General features: G+C 36.2%; 2 protein-coding genes across 20 annotated transcripts in view; one reads left to right on the forward strand and one right to left on the reverse strand.

The window, feature by feature from the left end:
- Positions 1 to 8,815, forward strand: part of LOC131937266 (protein diaphanous homolog 2) — a 45,253-nt gene extending 36,438 nt beyond the window's left edge. For 13 of the 18 annotated variants that reach the window (XM_059294636.1, XM_059294576.1, XM_059294585.1 and 10 more), the window contains exons 23-27: positions 136 to 302; positions 1,321 to 1,456; positions 1,651 to 1,758; positions 2,803 to 2,817; positions 8,229 to 8,815. In XM_059294636.1, coding sequence (XP_059150619.1) covers positions 136 to 302; positions 1,321 to 1,456; positions 1,651 to 1,758; positions 2,803 to 2,817; positions 8,229 to 8,419 — 617 coding nt within the window. In that variant the 3' untranslated portion in view covers positions 8,420 to 8,815. Of the gene's footprint in view, positions 1 to 135; positions 303 to 1,320; positions 1,457 to 1,650; positions 1,759 to 2,130; positions 2,181 to 2,341; positions 2,401 to 2,802; positions 2,818 to 5,357; positions 5,405 to 8,228 lie in introns of all 18 variants that reach the window. The other 5 variants (XM_059294666.1, XM_059294662.1, XM_059294675.1 and 2 more) reach the window with 5 other exon arrangements.
- Positions 8,816 to 14,921: 6,106 nt separating this feature from the next.
- Positions 14,922 to 23,843, reverse strand: LOC131937375 (ribosomal RNA-processing protein 8). Of its 2 annotated transcripts, none has more exons than XM_059294763.1 (7): positions 23,754 to 23,843; positions 19,588 to 19,689; positions 17,534 to 19,293; positions 17,026 to 17,155; positions 16,730 to 16,836; positions 16,213 to 16,309; positions 14,922 to 15,154 (listed from the first exon to the last, which is right to left on the reverse strand). In XM_059294763.1, the coding sequence occupies exons 2-7, from the start codon at positions 19,669 to 19,671 to the stop codon at positions 15,041 to 15,043; spliced, it is 2,292 nt and encodes a 763-aa protein (XP_059150746.1). In that variant the 5' UTR covers positions 19,672 to 19,689; positions 23,754 to 23,843; the 3' UTR covers positions 14,922 to 15,040. The 2 variants fall into 2 exon arrangements, with proteins under 2 accessions (XP_059150746.1, XP_059150752.1); XM_059294769.1 differs by lacking the exon at positions 23,754 to 23,843 and adding an exon at positions 23,621 to 23,725.
- Positions 23,844 to 24,056: the final 213 nt, after the last annotated feature.

Genomic DNA, 24,056 nt, shown 5'->3' on the forward strand with positions numbered 1-24,056 from the left:
TGTGATGATAACATTGTGATGACCACAATTAGTTGAGCCCAATGTGTTGAGCCCATGTTGCCACCCCATGTATTGACCCCATGTTGCCACCCCATGTAGCCAGCCCACTGACCAATGAGTTCCTTAACTGTGTCCAAGAGTTCCTGAAAGAGGCCCAGCAGCAACATGAGCTTCTGAGCACCATGTTTAAAAAGTTGGAAACTTTGTTTGAGTCCACAGCCAAGTACTTTGCCTTTGATGCCAAAAAATACACAATGGAGGAGTTCTTCATTGACATGAAAACATTCAAGGAGTCTCTACAGGTGAGAGTGTTCTCCCCTGGTTGTAAGCTAGCTCTAGAATCATCCTCCACTTCTCTCCCCTGGTTATCAGCTAGCTCTAGAATCATCCTCCACTTCTCTCCCCTGGTTGTAAGCTAGCTCTAGAATCATCCTCCACTTCTCTCCCCTGGTTATCAGCTAGCTCTAGAATCATCCTCCACTTCTCTCCCCTGGTTATCAGCTAGCTCTAGAATCATCCTCCACTTCTCTCCCCTGGTTATCAGCTAGCTCTAGAATCATCCTCCACTTCTCTCCCCTGGTTGTAAGCTAGCTCTAGAATCATCCTCCACTTCTCTCCCCTGGTTGTAAGCTAGCTCTAGAATCATCCTCCACTTCTCTCCCCTGGTTGTAAGCTAGCTCTAGAATCATCCTCCACTTCTCTCCCCTGGTTGTAAGCTAGCTCTAGAATCATCCTCCACTTCTCTCCCCTGGTTGTAAGCTAGCTCTAGAATCATCCTCCACTTCTCTCCGCTGGTTGTAAGCTAGCTCTAGAATCATCCTCCACTTCTCTCCCCTGGTTATCAGCTAGCTCTAGAATCATCCTCCACTTCTCTCCCCTGGTTATCAGCTAGCTCTAGAATCATCCTCCACTTCTCTCCCCTGGTTATCAGCTAGCTCTAGAATCATCCTCCACTTCTCTCCCCTGGTTATCAGCTAGCTCTAGAATCATCCTCCACTTCTCTCCCCTGGTTGTAAGCTAGCTCTAGAATCATCCTCCACTTCTCTCCCCTGGTTATCAGCTAGCTCTAGAATCATCCTCCACTTCTCTCCCCTGGTTATCAGCTAGCTCTAGAATCATCCTCCACTTCTCTCCCCTGGTTGTAAGCTAGCTCTAGAATCATCCTCCACTTCTCTCCGCTGGTTGTAAGCTAGCTCTAGAATCATCCTCCACTTCTCTCCGCTGGTTGTAAGCTAGCTCTAGAATCATCCTCCACTTCTCTCGCCCTGTTGTTAGTACTAGTTTCTTTGATTGTAAACCTATTTATGTCTGTCCCTCTAGAAAGCAATAAAAGAAAACGCCAAAATCCGAGAGACCCAGGAGAAAATTCGGAGAGCCAAAGAAGCCAAGGAGAAGACAGAGAGGGAGAAGAAGGAGAAGAAATTGCGACAGGCAGCTATACTAGACATGACTACAGGTGGGAGGGAGGCTTCAGAACATTATTTTTTTACATTAATTTTTTCTTATTGTCTTTTATTTGTTGGGTAAAGTTTTTAATCCTATAAAATTGTTTGGTGGGTAAAGTTTTTAATCTTATAAAATTGTTTGTTCGGTAATGTTTTTAATCCTATAAAATTGTGTGTTGGGTAAAGTGTAAAAATTGTATTTCAGATGACAACCAAGAAGGTGTAATGGACAACTTGTTAGAGGCCTTGAAGACTGGCCAGGCTTTTAATGTCAAGAGAGAAGGAAAGAGACGCACCCCAAGGGCAGCAGGAGGTCTGTACATGTTCTACCCTAGCCATTTTTATTCTCTGGTTGATACATTTACAACAGTCATGTTAACATCCACTTAATATCACCTCTACACTAGTCATTTTTCAGTTGATGCCAAGATAAAATTCTGCCACCTTGAACCCACTTCAAAACATGTTTGTTAACGTCCTATTTTTTTTTTAAAATGTTGATACATTTCCAGTCAAATTTTAATGTAGCAGGCATCTCCTTTTTGTCCTTGTGAACCATTTTGCTTCTTATGGACTGTTTTTTTCAGTCATAATTAAGTTTTGATGATTTAAAAACTGATGTGTACCTGAAGCAAAATTGAATGCACTGTATTGAATTGTGTAACCAGATGTTTTCCTTCACTAGACTTGTGCAACATAAAACTGTTATCTCCACCAGTCAGTGGACACTGACAGGTATCTACTGACCTTTTACTTGCCAGCTTCATCTTTCCTGCACTTTTTTCTCTGAGTTTGGTCTTTATAAAGCTGACACGCAGCAGATATTGACCATGACTGCATGTACAGTCTCTATACCCTGGCTCATCTGTTCACTGCTATCTTTTCCTCACATGCAGATAGGTTCTCTAACCTGAGTCGCTCGCGAGTGTGGAAGACGAATGTGGTGGACCCTGAGGTGAAGCTGTGACCTGTGTTGTAAAGCTTGTCTTGTACTCTAGCATGGTGCACCTTGTTGTATGCTGTGCCTGATTTTTTTGGTTTGCTCACTGTGTGTTGGATGTGTATTTGGTTAGCTTCATTGGCCTGTCTGCAGTTTTCTTATTTCAGCTTTGTATTTACTCTTTAGTATCTAAGTCTGGTGAGTCCAACTTGAATAGAATGTATCCCATCACTTGATGTCATCAAATTGTAAACTAGGACAGCTACACTTCTGTATCATCACATTAGATTTTGTCTTAGTCCAGCTCCTTAGTTTTACTTGCCCTAGTATAAAAAGGAAATGGACAAAAAATGTTTAATACTTGAACCTTGAATGATTTTTTGATGTTGTTTTTTGTATTGCCCCACCATGCATCAGCCCCAGGAAGTGCTGGTAAAGAAAATTGTTTGCTTGAATATGTATCTGGCTTTATCCTAGCAATGACATGTAGCCTTCAACAACACATGATTTATTATCCTAGATCAGTGGTTCTTAACCTGGGTTCAATCAAACCCCAGGGGTTTGTGATTCAGTCTCAGGGGTTTGGTGGGGGTCAGGACACACACTTGACTTGTGATCAGATTTTGTCATTTGTGGAAGATAGAACTAGCTGCCGATGACATTTCAAATATGACAGAAAGTTATAATAACATGTTGCCGAGGCTAAATAGCACGTATAGGTATCGTTTTATTTGTATCGCCTGGATCCCTTGACTTCATGACACGAATCACGAATTGTGTCAATGCTACCTATACAGCTATGTGTTAATCCTGTACTTACCTGCTATGATGAGCATACTTTTTATTTGTATATTGTGGCCCAGTAGTCAACGTGTGACTGTTGTGAAGGTACCTCATGTGATCACTTTCTTAATATTTTTTGATCCCTTCATACTAAATATGTCAGGCAAAAAAAGAAAGTGATTGGATTCATATGAAGTTGGTGGAGTTCTGTATGTCAAAAAAGGTTAAGAACCACTGTCTTAAATACTACATATAGTCTTAAATAACTTATTATTCAAGGTATCAATATTAGAACTCTTGTATCATTACACTTAATAACCCTAGATCTATTGGCTGGAACTACTTACATGTTTATGTATCCTTGCACCTGTTATATACCGTTGGTTATATTCCAGTATGGTTAACAAAATAAATTGCATGTTCTGTCTTTCTGGTTCAACTTGTGCCATGTTGTCTTTCTGTCTAAAGTGTGCCTGTTTTGTTAACAAAATAAATCTCATGTTGTCTTTCTGTCTAAACGTGTGCCTGTTTTGTTAACAAAATAAATCTCATGTTCTCTTTCTGTCTAAATGTGTGCCTGATTTGTCAACAAAATAAATCTCATGTTGTCTTTCTGTTTAAAGTGTGCCTGTTTTGTTAACAAATTAAATCTCATGTTGTCTTTCTGTTTAAATTGTGCCTGTTTTGTTAACAAAATAAATCTCATATTGTCTGTCTGTCTAAATCTGTGCCTGTTTTGTTAACAAAATAAATCTCTTGTTGTCTTTCTGTCTAAATGTGTGCCTGTTTTGTTAACAAAATAAATCTCTTGTTGTCTTTCTGTCTAAATGTGTGCCTGTTTTGTTAACAAAATAAATCTCATGTTGTCTTTCTGTCTAAATGTGTGCCTGTTTTGTTAACAAAATAAATCTCATGTTGTCTTTCTGTCTAAATCTGTGCCTGTTTTGTTAACAAAATAAATCTCATGTTGTCTTTCTGTCTAAATGTGTGCCTGTTTTGTTAACAAAATAAATCTCTTGTTGTCTTTCTGTCTAAATGTGTGCCTGTTTTGTTAACAAAATAAATCTCTTGTTGTCTTTCTGTCTAAATGTGTGCCTGTTTTGTTAACAAAATAAATCTCTTGTTGTCTTTCTGTCTAAATGTGTGCCTGTTTTGTTAACAAAATAAATCTCATGTTGTCTTTCTGTCTAAATGTGTGCCTGTTTTGTTAACAAAATAAATCTCATGTTGTCTTTCTGTCAAAATGTGTGCCTGTTTTGTTAACAAAATAAATCTCATGTTGTCTTTCTGTCTAAATCTGTGCCTGTTTTGTTAACAAAATAAATCTCATGTTGTCTTTCTGTCTAAATCTGTGCCTGTTTTGTTAACAAAATAAATCTCATGTTGTCTTTCTGTCTAAATGTGTGCCTGTTTTGTTAACAAAATAAATCTCATGTTGTCTTTCTGTCTAAATGTGTGCCTGTTTTGTTAACAAAATAAATCTCATGTTGTCTTTCTGTCTAAATGTGTGCCTGTTTTGTTAACAAAATAAATCTCATGTTGTCTTTCTGTCTAAATCTGTGCCTGTTTTGTTAACAAAATAAATCTCTTGTTGTCTTTCTGTCTAAATGTGTGCCTGTTTTGTTAACAAAATAAATCTCTTGTTGTCTTTCTGTCTAAATGTGTGCCTGTTTTGTTAACAAAATAAATCTCATGTTGTCTTTCTGTCTAAATGTGTGCCTGTTTTGTTAACAAAATAAATCTCATGTTGTCTTTCTGTCTAAATCTGTGCCTGTTTTGTTAACAAAATAAATCTCATGTTGTCTTTCTGTCTAAATGTGTGCCTGTTTTGTTAACAAAATAAATCTCTTGTTGTCTTTCTGTCTAAATGTGTGCCTGTTTTGTTAACAAAATAAATCTCTTGTTGTCTTTCTGTCTAAATGTGTGCCTGTTTTGTTAACAAAATAAATCTCTTGTTGTCTTTCTGTCTAAATGTGTGCCTGTTTTGTTAACAAAATAAATCTCATGTTGTCTTTCTGTCAAAATGTGTGCCTGTTTTGTTAACAAAATAAATCTCATGTTGTCTTTCTGTCAAAATGTGTGCCTGTTTTGTTAACAAAATAAATCTCATGTTGTCTTTCTGTCTAAATGTGTGCCTGTTTTGTTAACAAAATAAATCTCATGTTGTCTTTCTGTCTAAATGTGTGCAGCAGCAGGAGGCACAGGCAGGTCCATAAGAGCAGATTTTGATTAAAATGTAACTCAAGTTTTCACCCACTTGTCTCCAATTGTCCTGGCAATGGGGAACTTTCACTCTGGTTTACTTGCTTGTACCCTCTGTACTACAGGTGTGGCTGGTTACCTGTGGTAGACTGGGGTGGCTGGACACTAGCCTATGTCTTGAGTGGACCCTAGTTACCTGGGGTGGCTGGACACTAGCCTATGTCTTGAGTGGACCCTAGTTACCTGGGGAGGCTGGACACTAGCCTATGTCTTGAGTGGACCCTAGCTCCATTTGACCCTCCCCCACAGTCTCAGTTGACCCCTGGCTCAGTCTGTGATGCCTAGATATTGCTAGACAGCAACATCAACTGGGACCCTGCAGGAGAGCCATGTGAACTTGAGGCTTGCTAGCCTCAAGTTGTAGGCCAGTGTGTAGCCTCTAGGTGTAGGCTTGTGTGTAGCCTCTAATTCCTTTAAAATATCATCAGCCTATTTTTATTTCTGCTCAGTTGTTATCACATTTTTTTCAATTCTCTCTCTCTCTTTTTCTCCTTTTTGAATTTTTATAAAAATATACTTTTATTTTATTTCAATTTTTTAAAAAGGAAACCATTGAAAAAATGGTGTTAACCAAATGTGTAGATGTGCACATGAAATTAGTAACAGCATGTTTGCCAGTTATGTTACAGAAATGTTTGACACACAACTAGAACTTAAAGTATTGCTTAGTTATAAACTAACCTCCTGGATATATTCTCTTAATTACTAAACCTAAAAATAATTACCCCATGCCTAATTAAATGTCCTGGAAGTAATTAACTCCAAGGCTAATTAAATTTCCTTAACATAATTACCACCTAGTCTATCCCTTCAGTATGTGGGTGGTGTATTTCTTTTTTTTTTATTAAATTCAATAAATACACAGTTATTTATTTGTTTAAGGTCTAAAGGTGTATTAGTTTACTATCAAATAATGGAAACTTAGATTATTGGATGGCCTGACACCACCATAAGCAAAGTTTTTCAGTTTCTTTTTAAGTGGCCATTTGCCATAGCTTATTATATACATCAATGTTGGCAGTGATGAAGTTTTTTTAGTTACACTGTTAACTGCTTGTACAATAGTACACCTCAAATGAAGGTGCTATGAATACCAACTAATAATATATATATATAGTAAGGCATGCGGATAAGTCATGTACTATTTTAGTTATTTAATTTTTATTTTTCACCCTATAATTTATCTGATTTGATTTTTTTGGTGTGCCATGGTTTTGTGATGCTGTTTTTCTTTACTGACTCTAGGTGTATAAGGTTTATTTCCTGACTATGACACATCACATTAGAAACAATTTCTGATTGCACCAGTGTCAATTTTAAATGATAATTTACATTTAATGGTAAAAAATTAAATGTTTATCACTTCTTTAACTTGTAAGACATAGGGTTAGTTTTTCTATTGCTTGATAGTAACTAACTAGAAAGATAATTTTTTTGTTCTTAATAAAGTTCCCCTTTAGACCAACTGATCCATGAAGGTAAAATACCTTTATATTGTTCTTAAACCACACATAAATATAAAATCTTAAAGCAGTCTTTTTCTTCCGTTTAGTGACTTGTTCTGTCTTGATTGTTGATGGTGGTTGTCCAATGTATTAGCTATTTTGTCCTGATGTATGTGTTGATGTTGTATGTTCCTATGTTGATGTTGTATTTCCTGATGTTGATGTGTTGTTCTTTGTCCTGATGTATTGTTGTATGTCATGATGTATTGTTGTATGTCCTGCTGTACTGTTGTATGTCTTGTTGTATGTCCTGTTGTATTGTTGTATGTCCTGATGTATTGTTGTATGTCCTTATGTATTGTTGTATGTCCTGATGTGTTGCTGTATGTCCTGATGTATTGTTGTATGCCCTGTTGTATTGTTGTATGTCCTGATGTGTTGTTGTATGTCCTTATGTATTGTTGCATATCCTGATGTTTTGTTGTATGTCATGATGTATTGTTGTATGTCCTGATGTACTGTTGTATTGTTGTATGTCCTGATGTATTGTTGTATGTCCTGATGTATTGCTGTATGTCCTGATGTATTGTTGAATGTCTTGATGTATTATTGTATGTCCTGATGTATGTCCTGATGTATGTCCTGATGTATTGTTGAATGTCCTGATGTATTGTTGTATGTCCTGATGTATTGTTGAATGTCCTGATGTATTGTTGTATGTACTGTTGTATTGTTGTATGTCCTGATGTATTGTTGTATGTCCTGATGTATTGCTGTATGTCCTGATGTATTGTTGAATGTCTTGATGTATTATTGTATGTCCTGATGTATGTCCTGATGTATTGTTGAATGTCCTGATGTATTGTTGTATGTCCTGATGTATTGTTGTATGTCCTGATGTATTGTTGTATGTCCTGATGTATTGTTGTATGTCCTGATGTATTGTTGTATGTCCTGATGTATTGTTGTATGTCCTGATGTATTGTTGTATGTCCTGATGTATTGCTGTATGTCCTGATGTATTGTTGAATGTCTTGATGTATTATTGTATGTCCTGATGTATGTCCTGATGTATTGTTGAATGTCCTGATGTATTGTTGTATGTCCTGATGTATTGTTGTATGTCCTGATGTATTGTTGTATGTCCTGATGTATTGTTGTATGCCCTGATGTACTGTTGTATGTCTTGATGTGTTGTTGTATGCCCTGATGTGTTGTTGTATGTCCTGATGTATAGTTGTATGTCCTGATGTATTGTTGTATGTCCTGATGTATTGTTGTATGTCCTGATGTATTGTTGTATGTGCTGATGTATTGTTGTATGTGCTGATGTATTGTTGTATGTGTCCCCAGCTGAACGGAGGGCTCAGCTAGCCAGGACCAGGTCCAGACAAAATATTTACGACGGGTCAGTGGTGCGAGAGATTGACTTTGATGACTCCAAGCTCAACTCAACACAGGAGAAGAACAGGAACAGGAAACAGTCCTCCCAAGATGAAGAGTCAGCAGCAGAACAGTTACTGGAGAGGTTAAAAGCTTTGTGATTGGATAATCAGCTGGGATTCCAGCCAATCACAGCAGTGTTTAGTTAGATGACTGTATGTAAGTGAGTGTAAAAACTGATGAAGCAGTGTTGGCATGTACTGTGGAGTGTAAAGATGTTTTATGGTGTATCAACTCAACACAGGCTCTCTTATGTCCCATCCCCCACTGTATGTGTCAAGTAGAGCAGGACTCAAATATTTATTCCTACACAATTCTTAGCTTGTTGCGCCGGAACTCAGTCAATAGTGCCATCTTTCTATTTATAGATAGTTGCTGTCTGAGTTACATGTTTCGTACAAAAATGCTTTTTACATATATCTCGTTGGCCTAATATGGTTTATAAAGCTTCATATATTATAACATTTAAGAAAATTTTATATAAATGAATACTCAAATATTTAAATTTTAAAATAAGTCATAGCACATTTGTTGGTAAACTGATATGTTGTGATCCTAATGTATGAGAGATTCCTGTGTGAATCAAATGTTCAGGTGAGCAAACATTGTAAGCCTGATGTAGGGAAACTTGTAGGGTGAATTGTTGGTTGAGTTCATCTCTCACAACTTTTGTAGGGAAACTTGTCGGACTTGATCTTGCACAAATGGCCTGCTGTGTGTCTGATGCAGGCAGTAGTGTGGCACAACTGCCCTCTGATGGTAGTGTTAACTTTCTGATGACTCTAGTGACTGACACTTTGACGTGTTAACTTTCTGATAACTTTAGTGACACTTTGGCATGTCAACATTCTGATAACTCTGGTGACTGACACTATGGTGTGTTAACTTTCTGATGACTGTAGCAGCCTGTCTTAGCATCATCAAGTTGTCTGACAAAATTACTCACTGATGTTTGCTCTCAATGATCTTGATGTGTGACCTGATCCTCAAGGTGTCGACCCTGACCTTGGGGTGTCAGCTGATGACCTTGAGGTGGCATTTAATGCCCTGCTCATCTTCTCCCAATGAGAAAGCATGTGCCAATATATTTTGATATACCTGCCACCCTGTACCTATTGCTACCAAACCAAATGTATCACCCATCTAAAGTGGAGCTCGCCTAGTTAAGTCCCCTGAGCTCTTTGCCTTGATAGCTTCCCCTGTATTGTTCATGTCATGTTTTTGTCCTCATGTTGATGCATCTTGCCCAGCAAGAGCTGGGTGGTCAAGCCATACTGTAGCTTGTCTGTTGGTCAAGCCATACTGTAGCTTCTCCAGCCAGAGCTAGGTGGTCAAGTCATACTGTAGCTTATCTGGTGGTCAAGCCATACTGTAGCTTATCTGGTGGTCAAGCCATACTGTAGCTTGTCCGGTGGTCAAGCCATACTGTAGCTTGTCTGGTGGTCAAGCCATACTGTAGCTTATCTGGTGGTCAAGCCATACTGTAGCTTGTCTGGTGGTCAAGCCATACTGTAGCTTATCTGGTGGTCAAGCCATACTGTAGCTTGTCTGGTGGTCAAGTCATACTGTAGCTTATCTGGTGGTCAAGTCATACTGTAGCTTATCTGGTGGTCAAGCCATACTGTAGCTTATCTGGTGGTCAAGCCATACTGTAGCTTGTCTGGTGGTCAAGCCATACTGTAGCTTGTCTGGTGGTCAAGCCATACTGTAGCTTATCTGGTGGTCAAGCCATACTGTAGCTTATCTGGTGGTCAAGCCATACTGTAGCTTATCTGGTGGTCAAGCCATACTGTAGCTTGTCTGGTGGTCAAGCCATACTGTAGCTTATCTGGTGGTCAAGTCATACTGTAGCTTGTCTGGTGGTCAAGTCATACTGTAGCTTGTCTGGTGGTCAAGCCATTTTTCCATGTACATATTTACTCTCAGAATGTAAACCAGTGTTTTTTTCCTCTCAGTTTTGCCCTGTTGGATTGTTTATGTAAATACATTTAGTTTGTGCATATTTTCATTCTATGTTGATCTGTAGTTGTATTCATGCAAGTAATGCATGCTGGGAAAAATTGGTATGAATGGGGGGGGGGGGGGGGCAATCATTTCTCTCATCCTCATCATCAGTCCTCACACATGTATACACTGACAAATGGCTGGGACATCAATGTAAGGAAACACTTGTGTAGCAATAATGTCAAGATCTTTGAATGAGATATGTTTGTGTATACTTTACTTCCTAAAATTAGACAGTCTGGATCTACTTGCCTGGGTCCAGTTGATTGGGGTCGTTAATCATTTAGAGAAAAATTTCCTTGCAAGTAGAATTTCTTGTAACTAAGTAAATGTCGCCACAAAACAATCTTACTAAATGGAAAACTTTGGAGGGGTTCAACAATTTATTTAAGTGGCCATCTGATTCAACACTAGCTCATCGGCCATCTAAATAACCAGTAGGTTAGTGGCCATCTGAATGACTAGCAAGTCAATGGCCATCAGACTGACATTAGGGCCAGTAGCTCTAGAAACTTGTAAGTGAAATGATTTTTTAAATGACTAAAAAAAGTGTAACACCAACAACATTAATATACAAAAATGGTCTCTTGTTTCTATTTAAAATGAATGATTCTCTACACTTTGACCCCTCTGATCTACATAAATTGTGTGCCATTTTTACTTTTTATATTCATTTTTTTAATGTGTATCTAGTTAATTTTAAACATACCAATACTAAAAAGATTTTATATCACAGAGATGGAAGTAATTTTTGTCCCCTGAGTAGTCAAAACAATTTTCTGAGGGAGAGTTGTGAAACCATTTTTATTTTTTTACTTCAAAACTTTTTTTTAGATGTCTTGCTTTGTTAGAATTAGTTCCCTCAAGTAGAATAAAGAATGTGAAATGGTGATGACTGCCATACACATTGAGTAGGTCCTTTACACACTTGTAGAAAATACCAAGCGTGGAAAGTTTAGTGTTGACTTCACTTAGTTTGGTTTTAATAAAATAAAGTTCTACAACTCAGTGAACAAGAGTAACCTCTGGCAGCAGTAAACAATTCGTTGCTGATACATTATTTAATAGCCATAGCAAAAATAAAATAATCATGTAATGAACCTAACAAATGTTTACAAACATGAAAAAAGGGAAATCACCCCTGGTTGTACCTGTAGAGATCTCCTTCTCCCACAGCTGTAGAGTTATTCTCTTGTCAGCCCTAGAAAGTTTAAGTTGACTTGATTGAATGTAGTTCTTCCTTACCCACTTTTTTTCTCTGTACTGGACCAAGAATGTATATCCACATATTAGTCTCTGGCTACCTCTGTATGTGTGGGAGGGGTGTCAAAAGCCCCTCCCCCCTGGGGTGGGGGTCAACCTCCCTGGACAGGGTCTACTTTATCTATTGAGGATTGCTGTCTTTCATTCCATTCTGCTCTTTGATTCTATAATGTACGAATATTATACTTGACTTTCATGTAATAAACATAATATGTTAATACAACATATTTGAAACTTGTGTTTCCTGTGTGATTTGTTATTCCTATCAGTTTGTGCAATTGAATGTATTGTTCCTGTTAACAATGTGATTTTTGTTTTGTTCCTTGTGCTAACACAATGTTCTGTTGTGAGTCACCCAAGCAGTCATTGCTTTACGAAATCTGGACTCAGGATTTGAAGTATATCTGTAAGTAGAGCCTACACATGCACACATTTGATGGACGCCTTGCAACTAACCCAATTGTTATTGTTGCTTTTAAAAGAAATTTGTCAGCTACAAGGGGGTGGGGGGACTACTAACTAAAATGAAATGTAAACCAGCCAACATTATATCACGGAGATCATCTTGTAACTGGCCACACTATATCAGGCAGATCCCCTTGTAACTGGCCACACTATATCAGTGAGATCCCCTTGTAACTGGCCACACTATATCAGGGAGATCATCTTGTAACTGGCCACACTATATCAGGGAGATCACCTTGTAACTGGCCACACTATATGAGGGAGATCATCTTGTAACTGGCCACACTATATCAGGGAGATCCCCTTGTAACTGGCCACACTATATCAGGGAGATCCCCTTGTAAGTGGCCACACTATATGAGGGAGATCATCTTGTAACTGGCCACACTATATCAGGGAGATCCCCTTGTAACTGGCCACACTATATCAGGGAGATCCCCTTGTAACTGGCCACACTATATCAGGGAGATCCCCTTGTAACTGGCCACACTATATCAGGGAGATCATCTTGTAACTGGCCACACTATATCAGTGAGATCATCTTGTAACTGGCCACACTATATCAGGGAGATCCCCTTGTAACTGGCCACACTATATCAGGGAGATCATCTTGTAACTGGCCACACTATATCAGGGAGATCACCTTGTAACTGGCCACACTATATGAGGGAGATCATCTTGTAACTGGCCACACTATATCAGGGAAATCCCCTTGTAACTGGCCACACTATATCAGGGAGATCCCCTTGTAAGTGGCCACACTATATGAGGGAGATCATCTTGTAACTGGCCACACTATATCAGGGAGATCCCCTTGTAACTGGCCACACTATATCAGGGAGATCCCCTTGTAACTGGCCACACTATATGAGGGAGATCATCTTGTAACTGGCCACACTATATGAGGGAGATCATCTTGTAACTGGCCACACTATATGAGGGAGATCATCTTGTAACTGGCCACACCTTATCAGGGAGATCCCCATGTAACTGGCCACACTATATCAGGGAGATCCCCTTGTAACTGGCCACACTATATCAGGGAGATCCCCTTGTCAGCTACAAGGGGGTGGGGGGACTACTAACTAAAATGAAATGTAAACAAGCCAACATTATATCACGGAGATCCCCTTGTAACTGGCCACACTATATCAGGTAGATCCCCTTGTAACTGGCCACGCTATATCAGGGAGATCCCCATGTAACTGGCCACACTATATCAGGGAGATCATCTTGTAACTAGCCACACTATATCAGGGAGATCATCTTGTAACTAGCCACACTATATCAGGGAGATCCCCTTGTTAACAACACGCCATTATACCTGGAACAGCAAAGGGGCCATACATGAAACTGAAACCACTGGCTGATGTCAATCCGAAGAACAGACTAGCTAGTCGCCGCTAAGATTATGGAGCTAACCCACCATTGCTTACTGTGTTGTCTGATTTGTGTTGTCATTCAGGTTGTTTTAAAACTGAATGTTCGAATGACACCAGAAACGCATGGCATTATATTTGTGATTACATTTGGCCTGTCTTATTTGGGAATCGAGTGTGTTTGTAGGGTAAGTAAGAAGGACAATGCCGTGTACAATCGTGAATGTTTTCTGTGTGAATCGCTTGCTGTGTCCTAAGGCAGGACTATAAGGCTGAGGTTTAGGACAAAGCAGGACTGGGGTTAGGGTTCGGAAAAATCCAGTTTCATAATCGGTTTGAGCTTAGGGTAGGACTCTGAGGGTAGGAGGGAAAAAAGAAATAGACTCGATTCGATATCTAACCATTGAAGCGTATCAGCTTTTGTAACATAGCCTTTCCATATTGCCGGGGAACACAGACATAGTTACAGCAACTTACAACGCCAACATTTCATAAAAATAAAACCACCGTGACCTTTTTACGTTTTTCAAATCATTATGGAACATATGTTTGTATTATATAAGCCTATACTATACACGGAATAAAATTAACCCCATTGCCTATCCCTTTGCTGAGCGATACCTATTTTTATGACAGACAGTTGAACGTCAACAAAACAAACGATAGACTTGTTTAAACCAAACAACCAATCACTGATCAGTATGCACAGTTTGCTGCATGCCGCACTCTTCTAAAGGTGTAACTTGTGTGTACAAGAATGTAAGGCTTGGCCTGCTAGCGTATATTTCCTCGGGCAACTGTCAACATCTGCTGTGACTTGAGTACTTTAAGCAACAGCAGACAAACCACATGCACTATTTTCACTTTGAACTACTTTTGTATTCTCTGACCAGTACCCAAAGCATGCTTGGATAATTTAATTTTAATCGTTCGATCTTGAAACTCCCTCAATTCGATTTAAAGATTTTCTCTCGTGAACCCCTTGACATCCAGGGCTACAAAAGTTTTTTTAAAATTAAACTAATTTGACAATTGCTACTGTGTAAAATGTCCATACTGTAAAGGTTTTTTCCTTTTAACTTAAATGAATTCGTGTAAACTAAAAAAAATTGTTTTTGACAGACGATGTTTGGTACTTTGCCCACGTTTTGACATCAGATCAAAGCTGTACATATGCAGTTCTCGCCCTTTATTGGAGTATCATTGTTGTGGGTGACGTTCAAGTCAAATATCAAAGGATTTGTATATTAAAATTTTATTTTGAAATATCCTGAGTTTTCTCCCTTACTACACAGTTTAATGTAGACGTAGAGTAATAATTAATATAGAGCTTAAAATCGGCCTCAACTCCAATTAAAGATGTTTCTACTAGAAGTTCAAGAAAAAGTTGAAAACTTAGGTTTTAACACCATAAGGATAGTCGACAACTTGACAATGATCAACACTACCAATGGTGATTTAAACAGCTCAACAAAATGTGAACACCAATACACAATTTTAAAGTGATTTATTTATGACATACAGAACAAAGAATCAATCTCCCATGTAAATTTTCCTTTATTAAGTTTAAAAATCTGATCAACAAAAACAATGAATGTCTGTAGGCATGGATCATCTCCTCTTGTACACACAAGGCTTCAGTGTTATGGGACCAACGGACGCAGACTTCTTCACGGTTTTAACTTTCTTAAAGTCAATCATGTAGAACATTTGGTTCAAGTCACGCTGTGGGGGCAGAAATTCATTTCAATCTGAGCTTTTAAATTTTAATACAGCTAAATTAATAAACTGAGGTTTACAGACAACTAAATAAATTAAGTGAAGTTTTCTTACAAATAAATTAATAAATTAAGTGATGTTCACACACAACTGAATTAACAATCACGCAATCTCTAACAGCAAATAAATAAATAAAAATAAATAAATAAAAATAATTATACTAAGCCAACACATATTTTTGAAATACATTAAAATAGTTATACTAAGGCAACACATATTTTTCCCTTATTGAGTAGGTTGGACTGTGGAGGTTTATAGAAAACCCAAATTGGGAACCAAACTCATAGATTCAGGTATGCAGTAATTTACTCAGTAATTTACCATAGAGCAGCACACATAAAGTAAATTAAGTTTATTCCAAACCCTTACCTGTACCTTTCAAGCTTATGTAATAATGAAGTGTAAGTATCTTGTTCAGCTTATGTAATAATGAAGCGTAAGTATCTTGTTCAGCTTATGTAATAATGAAGTGTAAGTATCTTGTTCAGCTTATGTAATAATGAAGTGTAAGTATCTTGTTCAGCTTATGTAATAATGAAGTGTAAGTATCTTGTTCAGCTTATGTAATAATGAAGTGTAAGTACCTTGTTCAGCTTATGTAATAATGAAGTGTAAGTATCTTGTTCAGCTTATGTAATAATGAAGTGTAAGTATCTTGTTCAGCTTATGTAATAATGAAGTGTAAGTATCTTGTTCAGCTTATGTAATAATGAAGTGTAAGTACCTTGTTCAGCTTATGTAATAATGAAGTGTAAGTATCTTGTTCAGCTTATGTAATAATGAAGTGTAAGTACCTTGTTCAGCTTATGTAATAATGAAGTGTAAGTATCTTGTTCAGCTTATGTAATAATGAAGTGTAAGTACCTTGTTCAGCATATGTAATAATGAAGTGTAAGTATCTTGGTCAGCTTATGTAATAATGAAGTGTAAGTACCTTGTTCAGCTTATGTAATAATGAAGTGTAAGTACCTTGTTCAGCATATGTAATAATGAAGTGTAAGTACCTTGTTCAGCAGCAAAAATCCATGTTTACTAACACTGCCAATGAACTGGCTAACACCACTAAACCTGCTAACAACTTCTGCAATTTTCAGGATACCTCTGGAATAAAACAATAGCAATTTTTTAAAATCTTATGTACTGCCAGACTCCACACACAAATCTTATGTACTGCTAGACTCCACACACAAATCTTATGTACTGCTAGACTCCACACACAAATCTTATGTACTGCTAGACTCCACACACAAATCTTATGTACTGCTAGACTCCACACACAAATCTTATGTACTGCTAGACTCCACACACAAATCTTATGTACTGCTAGACTCCACACACAAATCTTATGTACTGCTAGACTCCACACACAAATCTTATGTACTGCTAGACTCCACACACAAATCTTATGTACTGCTAGACTCCACACACAAATCTTATGTACTGCTAGACTCCACACACAAATATCAGGAGGAAACAATCAAAGGCAGACAAATGCTGTTCAATTTGTACATGGGACAGTACCCTGTTTTTAAAACTCGATTAGCTTCGTGTATGTAGTCACTGATATTGGTGCCCATCAGAGATAAACAGAAAATAGCAATGTCAACACTCTCATTAGGTAGTGGAGTCTGAAATGTAAATAAATAATGAGAAATTTTAAACACAAAAAATATATTAGCAATCACTAGTAATCACTTAAATGAAATAATAAATATATTTGTAAAATTAAAGGGTTTTTTTGCGTTTGATTGTATGAAATTATAAAAATCTCTAAGCCAGACTTATCAATTTTTTTAGTCTTTGATCAAATGTTTTACCTTGGACATTTCACATGCTGTAACTCTGTCATTGACAGCAACCAGATCAAAGGAATGGACTTTGTGAGGTATGCTCTGAGCTATTTTAGCATCACCACAACCAAAGTCTGCTATGACTAGATTAGCAGGCCTGAAGAAAATACAAAATGGTTTTAATAAACAGATCTAGTTTGATTATTGCTCAACTTTAACACTGTATTCAAACCATTCAGTGATGAGTATTGGTGAATCAATTACAGCGGTAGAGTTAGGCTAGGATATACTAATTTCTATTATCTTACCATGGATGACCAACGTACCCTACAACCACAATACCATCACAACATCCAACGACCACTGCAATAATTTCTACCACTATACCATGAGTACAACAACCCACTACCACAACATCCATCCAAGCACCAAACCACCACAACAACAACCCAGTACCACACAACATCCAACCACCACTTCAACAACAACTTCTACCACCACATCATTCATCACCCAGCAGCGAGTCTGTACTTACTTGTCTTTAATCTGCTTAATGATGACAGAGACAGGGTTCACTGGCCATTTGCTCACCTGGTTTTCATAGCCTTCATGGTACACACTGAAGGCATCTCTGTCTGCCTTAAACATGGTAAGGGCATCTCTGCCAGTGCAGGAGTACAGCTGCTCGTTGATGTAACGGAACCGCGCAGACTTGAGTTTTTCCCTAGCCTGGTTACCCAGCTCTGCTGCCTTACCCCACATGGAAGCAGGTTGTGCTGGTGTGCCTGGCTTTATTGTAGGTTGTTGTACCAGCGCAACTGGCTTGACATCTAATTTATTACTGTCCTCACTCGTCATTCCTATATTTAAACTTGATTTCAATGTTTTTTTTATTTCTTTCTTAGAAGTGAACTCAGGTTTTTCTATTTTATTTTTTTCCAATGAATTTTTCAACATTTTAGCCAGAATTTCTTGTTTTTTCTTCAACTTTGATGAGACAGTGTTTTTTTGTGGCGTGGTTTTTTCTTTGTCCTCAGCACTCACGTCTTTTAACTTGATTTTATTTATAGACGTTAATTTATTCTTCTTAGCTGCTAATTGATTATTTTTAGGTGTTAATTCATTATTATTCACGAATTTATTGGTCTTAGGGGCTAATTTACTATTTTTAGGTACTAGTTTATTATTCATAGCAACTGATTGACTAAAACTTTGACCAGAACCCTTACTTACATTGACTAGGTGGGCTAGGGTAGTTGAACCAGTCACCAGAGGCCCATCTTTGTTTTGTGTAACAGCTTTGTCTTCATGGCTGACAGAATTAGCTTTATTTGTTTTTAATTGTTTCTTCTTTTTCTTGGGTTCTGTTTTTACACTGTCTATAATGTTCAAATTGTTGCTGTAATTTGTGTTACTTTTTACTGAGCTGTCTTCTGAATTTACAACATTGTATGATAAGCTTTTATCTTGCTCGATAGCATTTTTCTTTTTATGCCTTTTATTTTGTTTGGATTTTGTTTTCGAACTGTTGCTATTTACAAATAATTCAGTTGAACCCTGCAAATTTGAATGAATCTCTGAAAAATTTTCTTCTTTTTTGGTAAAAAATTTGCTATTTTCAAGCGGTGCTGACAAAGTTTCCAATGGAGTTTTAGTTACAAGCTCACTGCCATCCTTACTGATAACAGCTAATGAAGGTTTGGATTTAGATTTTAAAGCTTCCTGCTTTTCTTTGTTTTTCTTGCTTGTATTTTTTTTCTTCCGATTTTTCTTCTTTTTCCCTTCTGTAACATTTTGTAGAGTTCCACTGGCATTAATACTTTGCGTGCTCTCACCATTGTGTAAGTTAGTTTTACCACCGCCTTTCTTTACCTCTCTCAAACTTTGATCTTGACTAAGCTTTGCTTTTTTTTTAGCATTGGCTGCAGCGCCTGAATCTTGGTCAAAAGACGAGGACCTTTTTCTTTTCTTCCCAGCTGTCTCAGTCATTTCACTTTCTACAGCAACCCCAACATTTTTTTTCTTCTTCTTACTTGTAGAATTTTTTTTATCATTATTCTGTTTGTCTAAACCATCCTGAGTGTTAGTTTTCTTCTTGGCTTTATCAGGAATTCTATTAGGATCTAAACTCTGTTTATCTTTCAGGCCAGATTTTTTCTGTTTTCTTCTCATCTCCTTTAGCCGTTTCCTTTCTTTTTTAGACAGTTGTTCATCATCACTGTCAGGGGCCTCCAGACTAACATTGATCTCTTTCCTGACGTTTTCTTTGGCATCTATCCCTTGCTTTTGTTTGTCCTGAGAAAATGTAAGAAAAGATAATAAGTACAAGTTTTGTTACACATTAAATACATTTTTAAAGTGATAACAAAAAGTGCATTTAGTATGTTTAATCATACAGAAATGTTAATCCAGTAAGATTTTAAGTAAAACATAAATATTAGCCACACTAAGTGTAGGTGAACCATAAATCATACATTTAGTTTAGGTGAAACATTGATCATACAACATTTAGTTTAGTTTAGAATATAGGTGAAACATAAATCATACAACATTTAGAATTTAGGTGAAACATAAAATTAAATTCCCTACCCTTGATGTACCAAACAATGAGGAAGTTAACAAGTCTGATGCTTTGTCCACATCCCACTGGTCAGTGAAGTCAAAATCAAACATTTCTTTTTTTCTTGTCTTCTGAAAAAAGTTACATAGATCTAGATCTACATATTCCAATAATAATTATATTATTTTTACATAGGCCTAGTTACTAGTTAGAGTGAGTTAGATCTAGCATACTAGATTTCTAGATCTAGTACTAGTGTGTGTAGTGTAGATTAGGGACTTGGATGAAATTTCATTTTTAAAAAAATAAAAAATGTAGTAGCACCAGTTTATAGAGCTCATTTAGACAAGAACAAAGATATTTTTATTTTAATTTTAGCTCAAACGGTTACGAAGTTATGAATTTTTAATGTATTTAATTTTCGGTTTTTTTTACTATGGGGTTTTCTCAATTTTTTGCTTCCCTACTTTTTTGGATGCGAACTAAAATCTCTGTAACTTTTTAAATAGCAGGTATTTTGTAATGAAAATTCACTAAGATCAAGCTTATGATATCAGTAAAAGAGTAAGATAAAAATAATTGAATTGGATGAGAATGATCATAAAAAATAATGTTAACAAAGAGGGTCACCCCCCTAAAATTTTTGAATAAGCGTCTTTGATAGGCTACACACAATCTGTTGCCAAATTTTTATTATATGGAATATCTTACTGAAAATTAGCCTGAATAGTGCCAACACTGTATACATTAACAGAAAGTCAAAATATTTTACTTAGCTTATGTGGTTTTATTACAATGTTGGACAAAATAAAAAAGTCATTTTTATTCTGCGCAACTACTTTTTTTGCAAGAAAGAAGTACAATGTTGAGCTGATTTTAGATTACTTTGCTTATATGCAAGAAATATTGTAAACATGAAGGTTATTATATACTTTGATATTTCCTTTGTTCAAATTTGATTTTAAAAATATTTTATTTAATGAAAAAGGGGTTTAAACTCATATACCCCCCTTAATTTTAAACAATAAATTCTGCTATAGGCAACACATAATCTGTTGCCAAATTTTTATTATATGGAATATCTTAATGAAAATTGGCCTAATTGGTGCCAACATTGTATACATCCACACAAAGAAAAAATATTTCACTTAGCTTATGTGGTTTTGTTACAATGTTGGTCAAATTTAAAAAGTCATTTTTGTTCTGCGCAACTACTTTTTTGCAAGAAAGAAGTACAATGCTAAACTGATTTTAGATAACTAAAATTGTATCTAAATGTTGTCAATATGCATGATATTTCATCCATGTTATGTGTATGTTATCATACAATTGATATAATTTAATTTATAATTATTGTTGAACAAATAATTTAATAATTGAAATGATTTTTTTATTGGTGGAGTAATGATCACCATTTAATGTTAAAGGTAAGTTTTATAATTTAGAAACATGTGTCATATATTTAAGTGACATCTCATGCTGTGTGGATAACATGTTTAAGTCTGTTAGCTTGTATCACTTTTTTACTTTAAAAAATAACACCATCAATGATTTAAAAATGAAATCTGATTAAACATCTATTGAAGCTGTGTCTCCTCTGGCTGATAGCTTTTAGAACTGTAATAAAAACCAGCAACATCCATTCTTAAGTGGACCTATTTCTCCTTCATTGAAGTTGCTTATGAGTAGATCCACATCTTTTGATTCTCTATCCCCTTGCTGAACTGGTACATTTTATCTAGGGCCAAGACTAGTAAAAAAGCAACTGAGATGTATACTACAGCAAAAATACAGTAGTATCATATGTACTTCAAATATGCCTACAGATGAAGACTGAACATTGTACAAGGATTGTAGTAATTTAGTAATAAATCTAAAACGAACAAACTCATTCAAGAACAACATAGATCTATATCTAGGCCATACAATTAAAATGAAACAATAATTCAACTTGAAAAATTTCGCAGAAATCTATTTTTAGATCTAACTCAAAATTACAAAAAAAAATGAATCTAAATAGAAAATATGCGCACAAAGTCAACAAAAAATCATAGTTTTATCAATATAAAATATAATTCTATAATTTAAAATGATTTTAAAGTCAGATTCGTGTGGATGTTGCTGGATTTACAAATCAATTCAATTGAGAGCAATGGCGTCATTAACAACACAAGTACACTTCCGGTTTTAACCTCTGTCTTTCCCGGTAGTCGTAAAATGGCTTAAGCCTATACTTTCTAAACTATTTATAAAAAAATACCTTGCTATCGATTAACATTATGAAAATTTACACACATAAAGAAAAATGGTGATTATGGTCGGAGGGCTTTTTATTGGCCTTCCTTGTTAGTAAGTTTTTATGGTACAAAGAGTTTTACGTAGCCAAAGTTTGGCTCAAAAAATCCGTTTTCTCCTTCAACAAAATCTCAAAACAAAAATACCGTAACATATGAAATCCATTTGTTTTTCAGAATCAGTCATCAAATTATTAGTAGCATCGGCGATTTATAATAAAAAAAAAAAATTTCGATCATCACCCGCGACCGCACGGCTAAATCGACGAAACTCGGTATGGGCAGAAAACTCTCGTTTTTAGTGCCTCAAAATCTACGTCATCCAAGTCCCTAGTGTAGATCTAGATCTAGTAGATGTACATTTACATTGTACTAGATCTAGTAGTGGTACTAAGAAGTACTGTAGTAGGCCTAGCTCTAGATATGATATAGATCTAGATCTAGTAAGTTAGTAACTGTTTCTGTTCTTCTGAGATCCTATGTGTACTACTATGTGACTATGTGACTATTCGGTAAAACTCCATTTCAGCGTATTTTATTCTCCGTTGCTTGTTTACCTCCAGTTGAGCGTATTTTATTATAACAACCGAAACACACCAAAACATTAGGAAAACACGATTTATTTTTTGTATTGTATTTCTGTTTTCACAAATGAATAAAATGAATGTTTAAAAAACACGACTTATTTATTTGTATTGTATATTTGTTTTAACAAATGAATAAAAAACAACAAAGAGACTGACTGAAGTGCTTTGTTTGTTGGTTACAAAAATAGAGATGCACACTTTGTACAATTAAGTGTTCCAATTTCAACTAAACTGAATAAAAGTATTAAAAGGCACAATGATGCTGCCGAAAGTGGGCCGAGGGGGGGGGGGGGTGGAATTTGGTGAGGGATGGCTTGGAGTGTTAGAGAAAGTGTGACAACTCACATTGTCATTTTAAAAAAAATAATGTTAGAGGTCGTCCATAAATGACGTCACACTCGTAGGGGGAGGGGGGGAGGTAATTTTTCCAAAATCTTGTCAGAACTCTGTCAACATAGAGTATTTTGATCAATTCATATTACAATTTATTAAAACCGTTTTCTAAAACGTGAAATAACGGCTAAAACTTGTTTTTCTAACATTGCTTTTTTATAATGCAAAAAAGGGACGTCACACCATCTGAAACCCCACCCCCTCCCCCTCATCATACACCGTTACAAAATTGCTGACCCCCCTCTCCCTTAAGAGTGTGACGTCATTTATGGACGACCCCACATCAATTTTTTTTTAAAAGTCAGAAATTTACTCATACAAAAAAGGGAAGGATGGTAGATCTAGATTTAATATGAATTTAAATAACATACAACTCTATAGTAAAATAATTTTTTCAGTTTTAGCAAAACTGTCAAATTAAAAAACACAGAGTTTGTACATTTGTTGCATAAATACAAAAATATAAAACAGAATGATTAAACAGTGTATCAGTTTCACCATGAGAAAAATGCCTTTTTTTTAAAAAATACAATACAAATAAACAAGTCGTGTTTTTTTAAATATTCATTTTTATTCATTTGCTAAAACAAAAATACAATACAAAAAATAAATCGTGTTTTCCTAATGTTTTGGTGTGTTTCGGTTGTTATAATAAAATACGCTCAACTGGAGGTAAACAAGCAACGGAGAATAAAATACGCTGAAATGGAGTTTTACCGACTATTCTGCTGCAGCCATCTGTGCTATAGTATGGTTAAGTTAGTAAGTCACTAAGAGTGGTAAGATACTTTGTGTTATTTAATATTTTCTAAGGCTTGTAATATATAGTAATACTACTTAGACCTAGATCTAATGATAACTAGATCTATAACTCTATAACTAATGCTAAATCTACGACATAGCAGAACATACATAACTTACGTCGTAAAGGGAGAACACGCTTGGCGAACAGGTTTTGGTTCGTGTATGTGCTAGATTCTATAAGATTCTCTACCGCACCGAATAACACACACACACAATACAATTCATAAGCATAAAAAAGAAAGTTATTATATATTTTATTCGATTTGAACACAACAGAAAACAGAAATAGATCTATAAGTAATTGAGTGGGAGTCGTCCATATAGGCTATACTATAACATTATGCTTTTCGTCCGACTTAACCCCAGATCATCACCTTTGCATTTACAAAAATAATGTTAGAAACTGCTTTTCAGAAAACT

The sequence above is a fragment of the Physella acuta genome, unplaced genomic scaffold (assembly GCF_028476545.2).
Source record: "Physella acuta isolate Inbredline_101_S28 unplaced genomic scaffold, ASM2847654v3 ptg000017l, whole genome shotgun sequence".
In the NCBI taxonomy this organism is placed as follows: domain Eukaryota; kingdom Metazoa; phylum Mollusca; class Gastropoda; family Physidae; genus Physella; species Physella acuta.

What these genes read in the sequence shown, in the direction of transcription:
- LOC131937375 (XM_059294763.1), bottom strand. Translation starts at nt 19,671, where the DNA reads ATGTTTGATTTTGACTTCACTGACCAGTGGGATGTGGACAAAGCATCA. An exon ending in CATTGTTTGGTACATCAAGG is followed by an intron (nt 19,294 to 19,587) that starts GTAGGGAATTTA and finishes ACATTTTCTCAG; the next exon opens with GACAAACAAAAGCAAGGGAT. An exon ending in AATCGAGTTTTAAAAACAGG is followed by an intron (nt 16,310 to 16,729) that starts GTACTGTCCCAT and finishes GTTTTATTCCAG; the next exon opens with AGGTATCCTGAAAATTGCAG.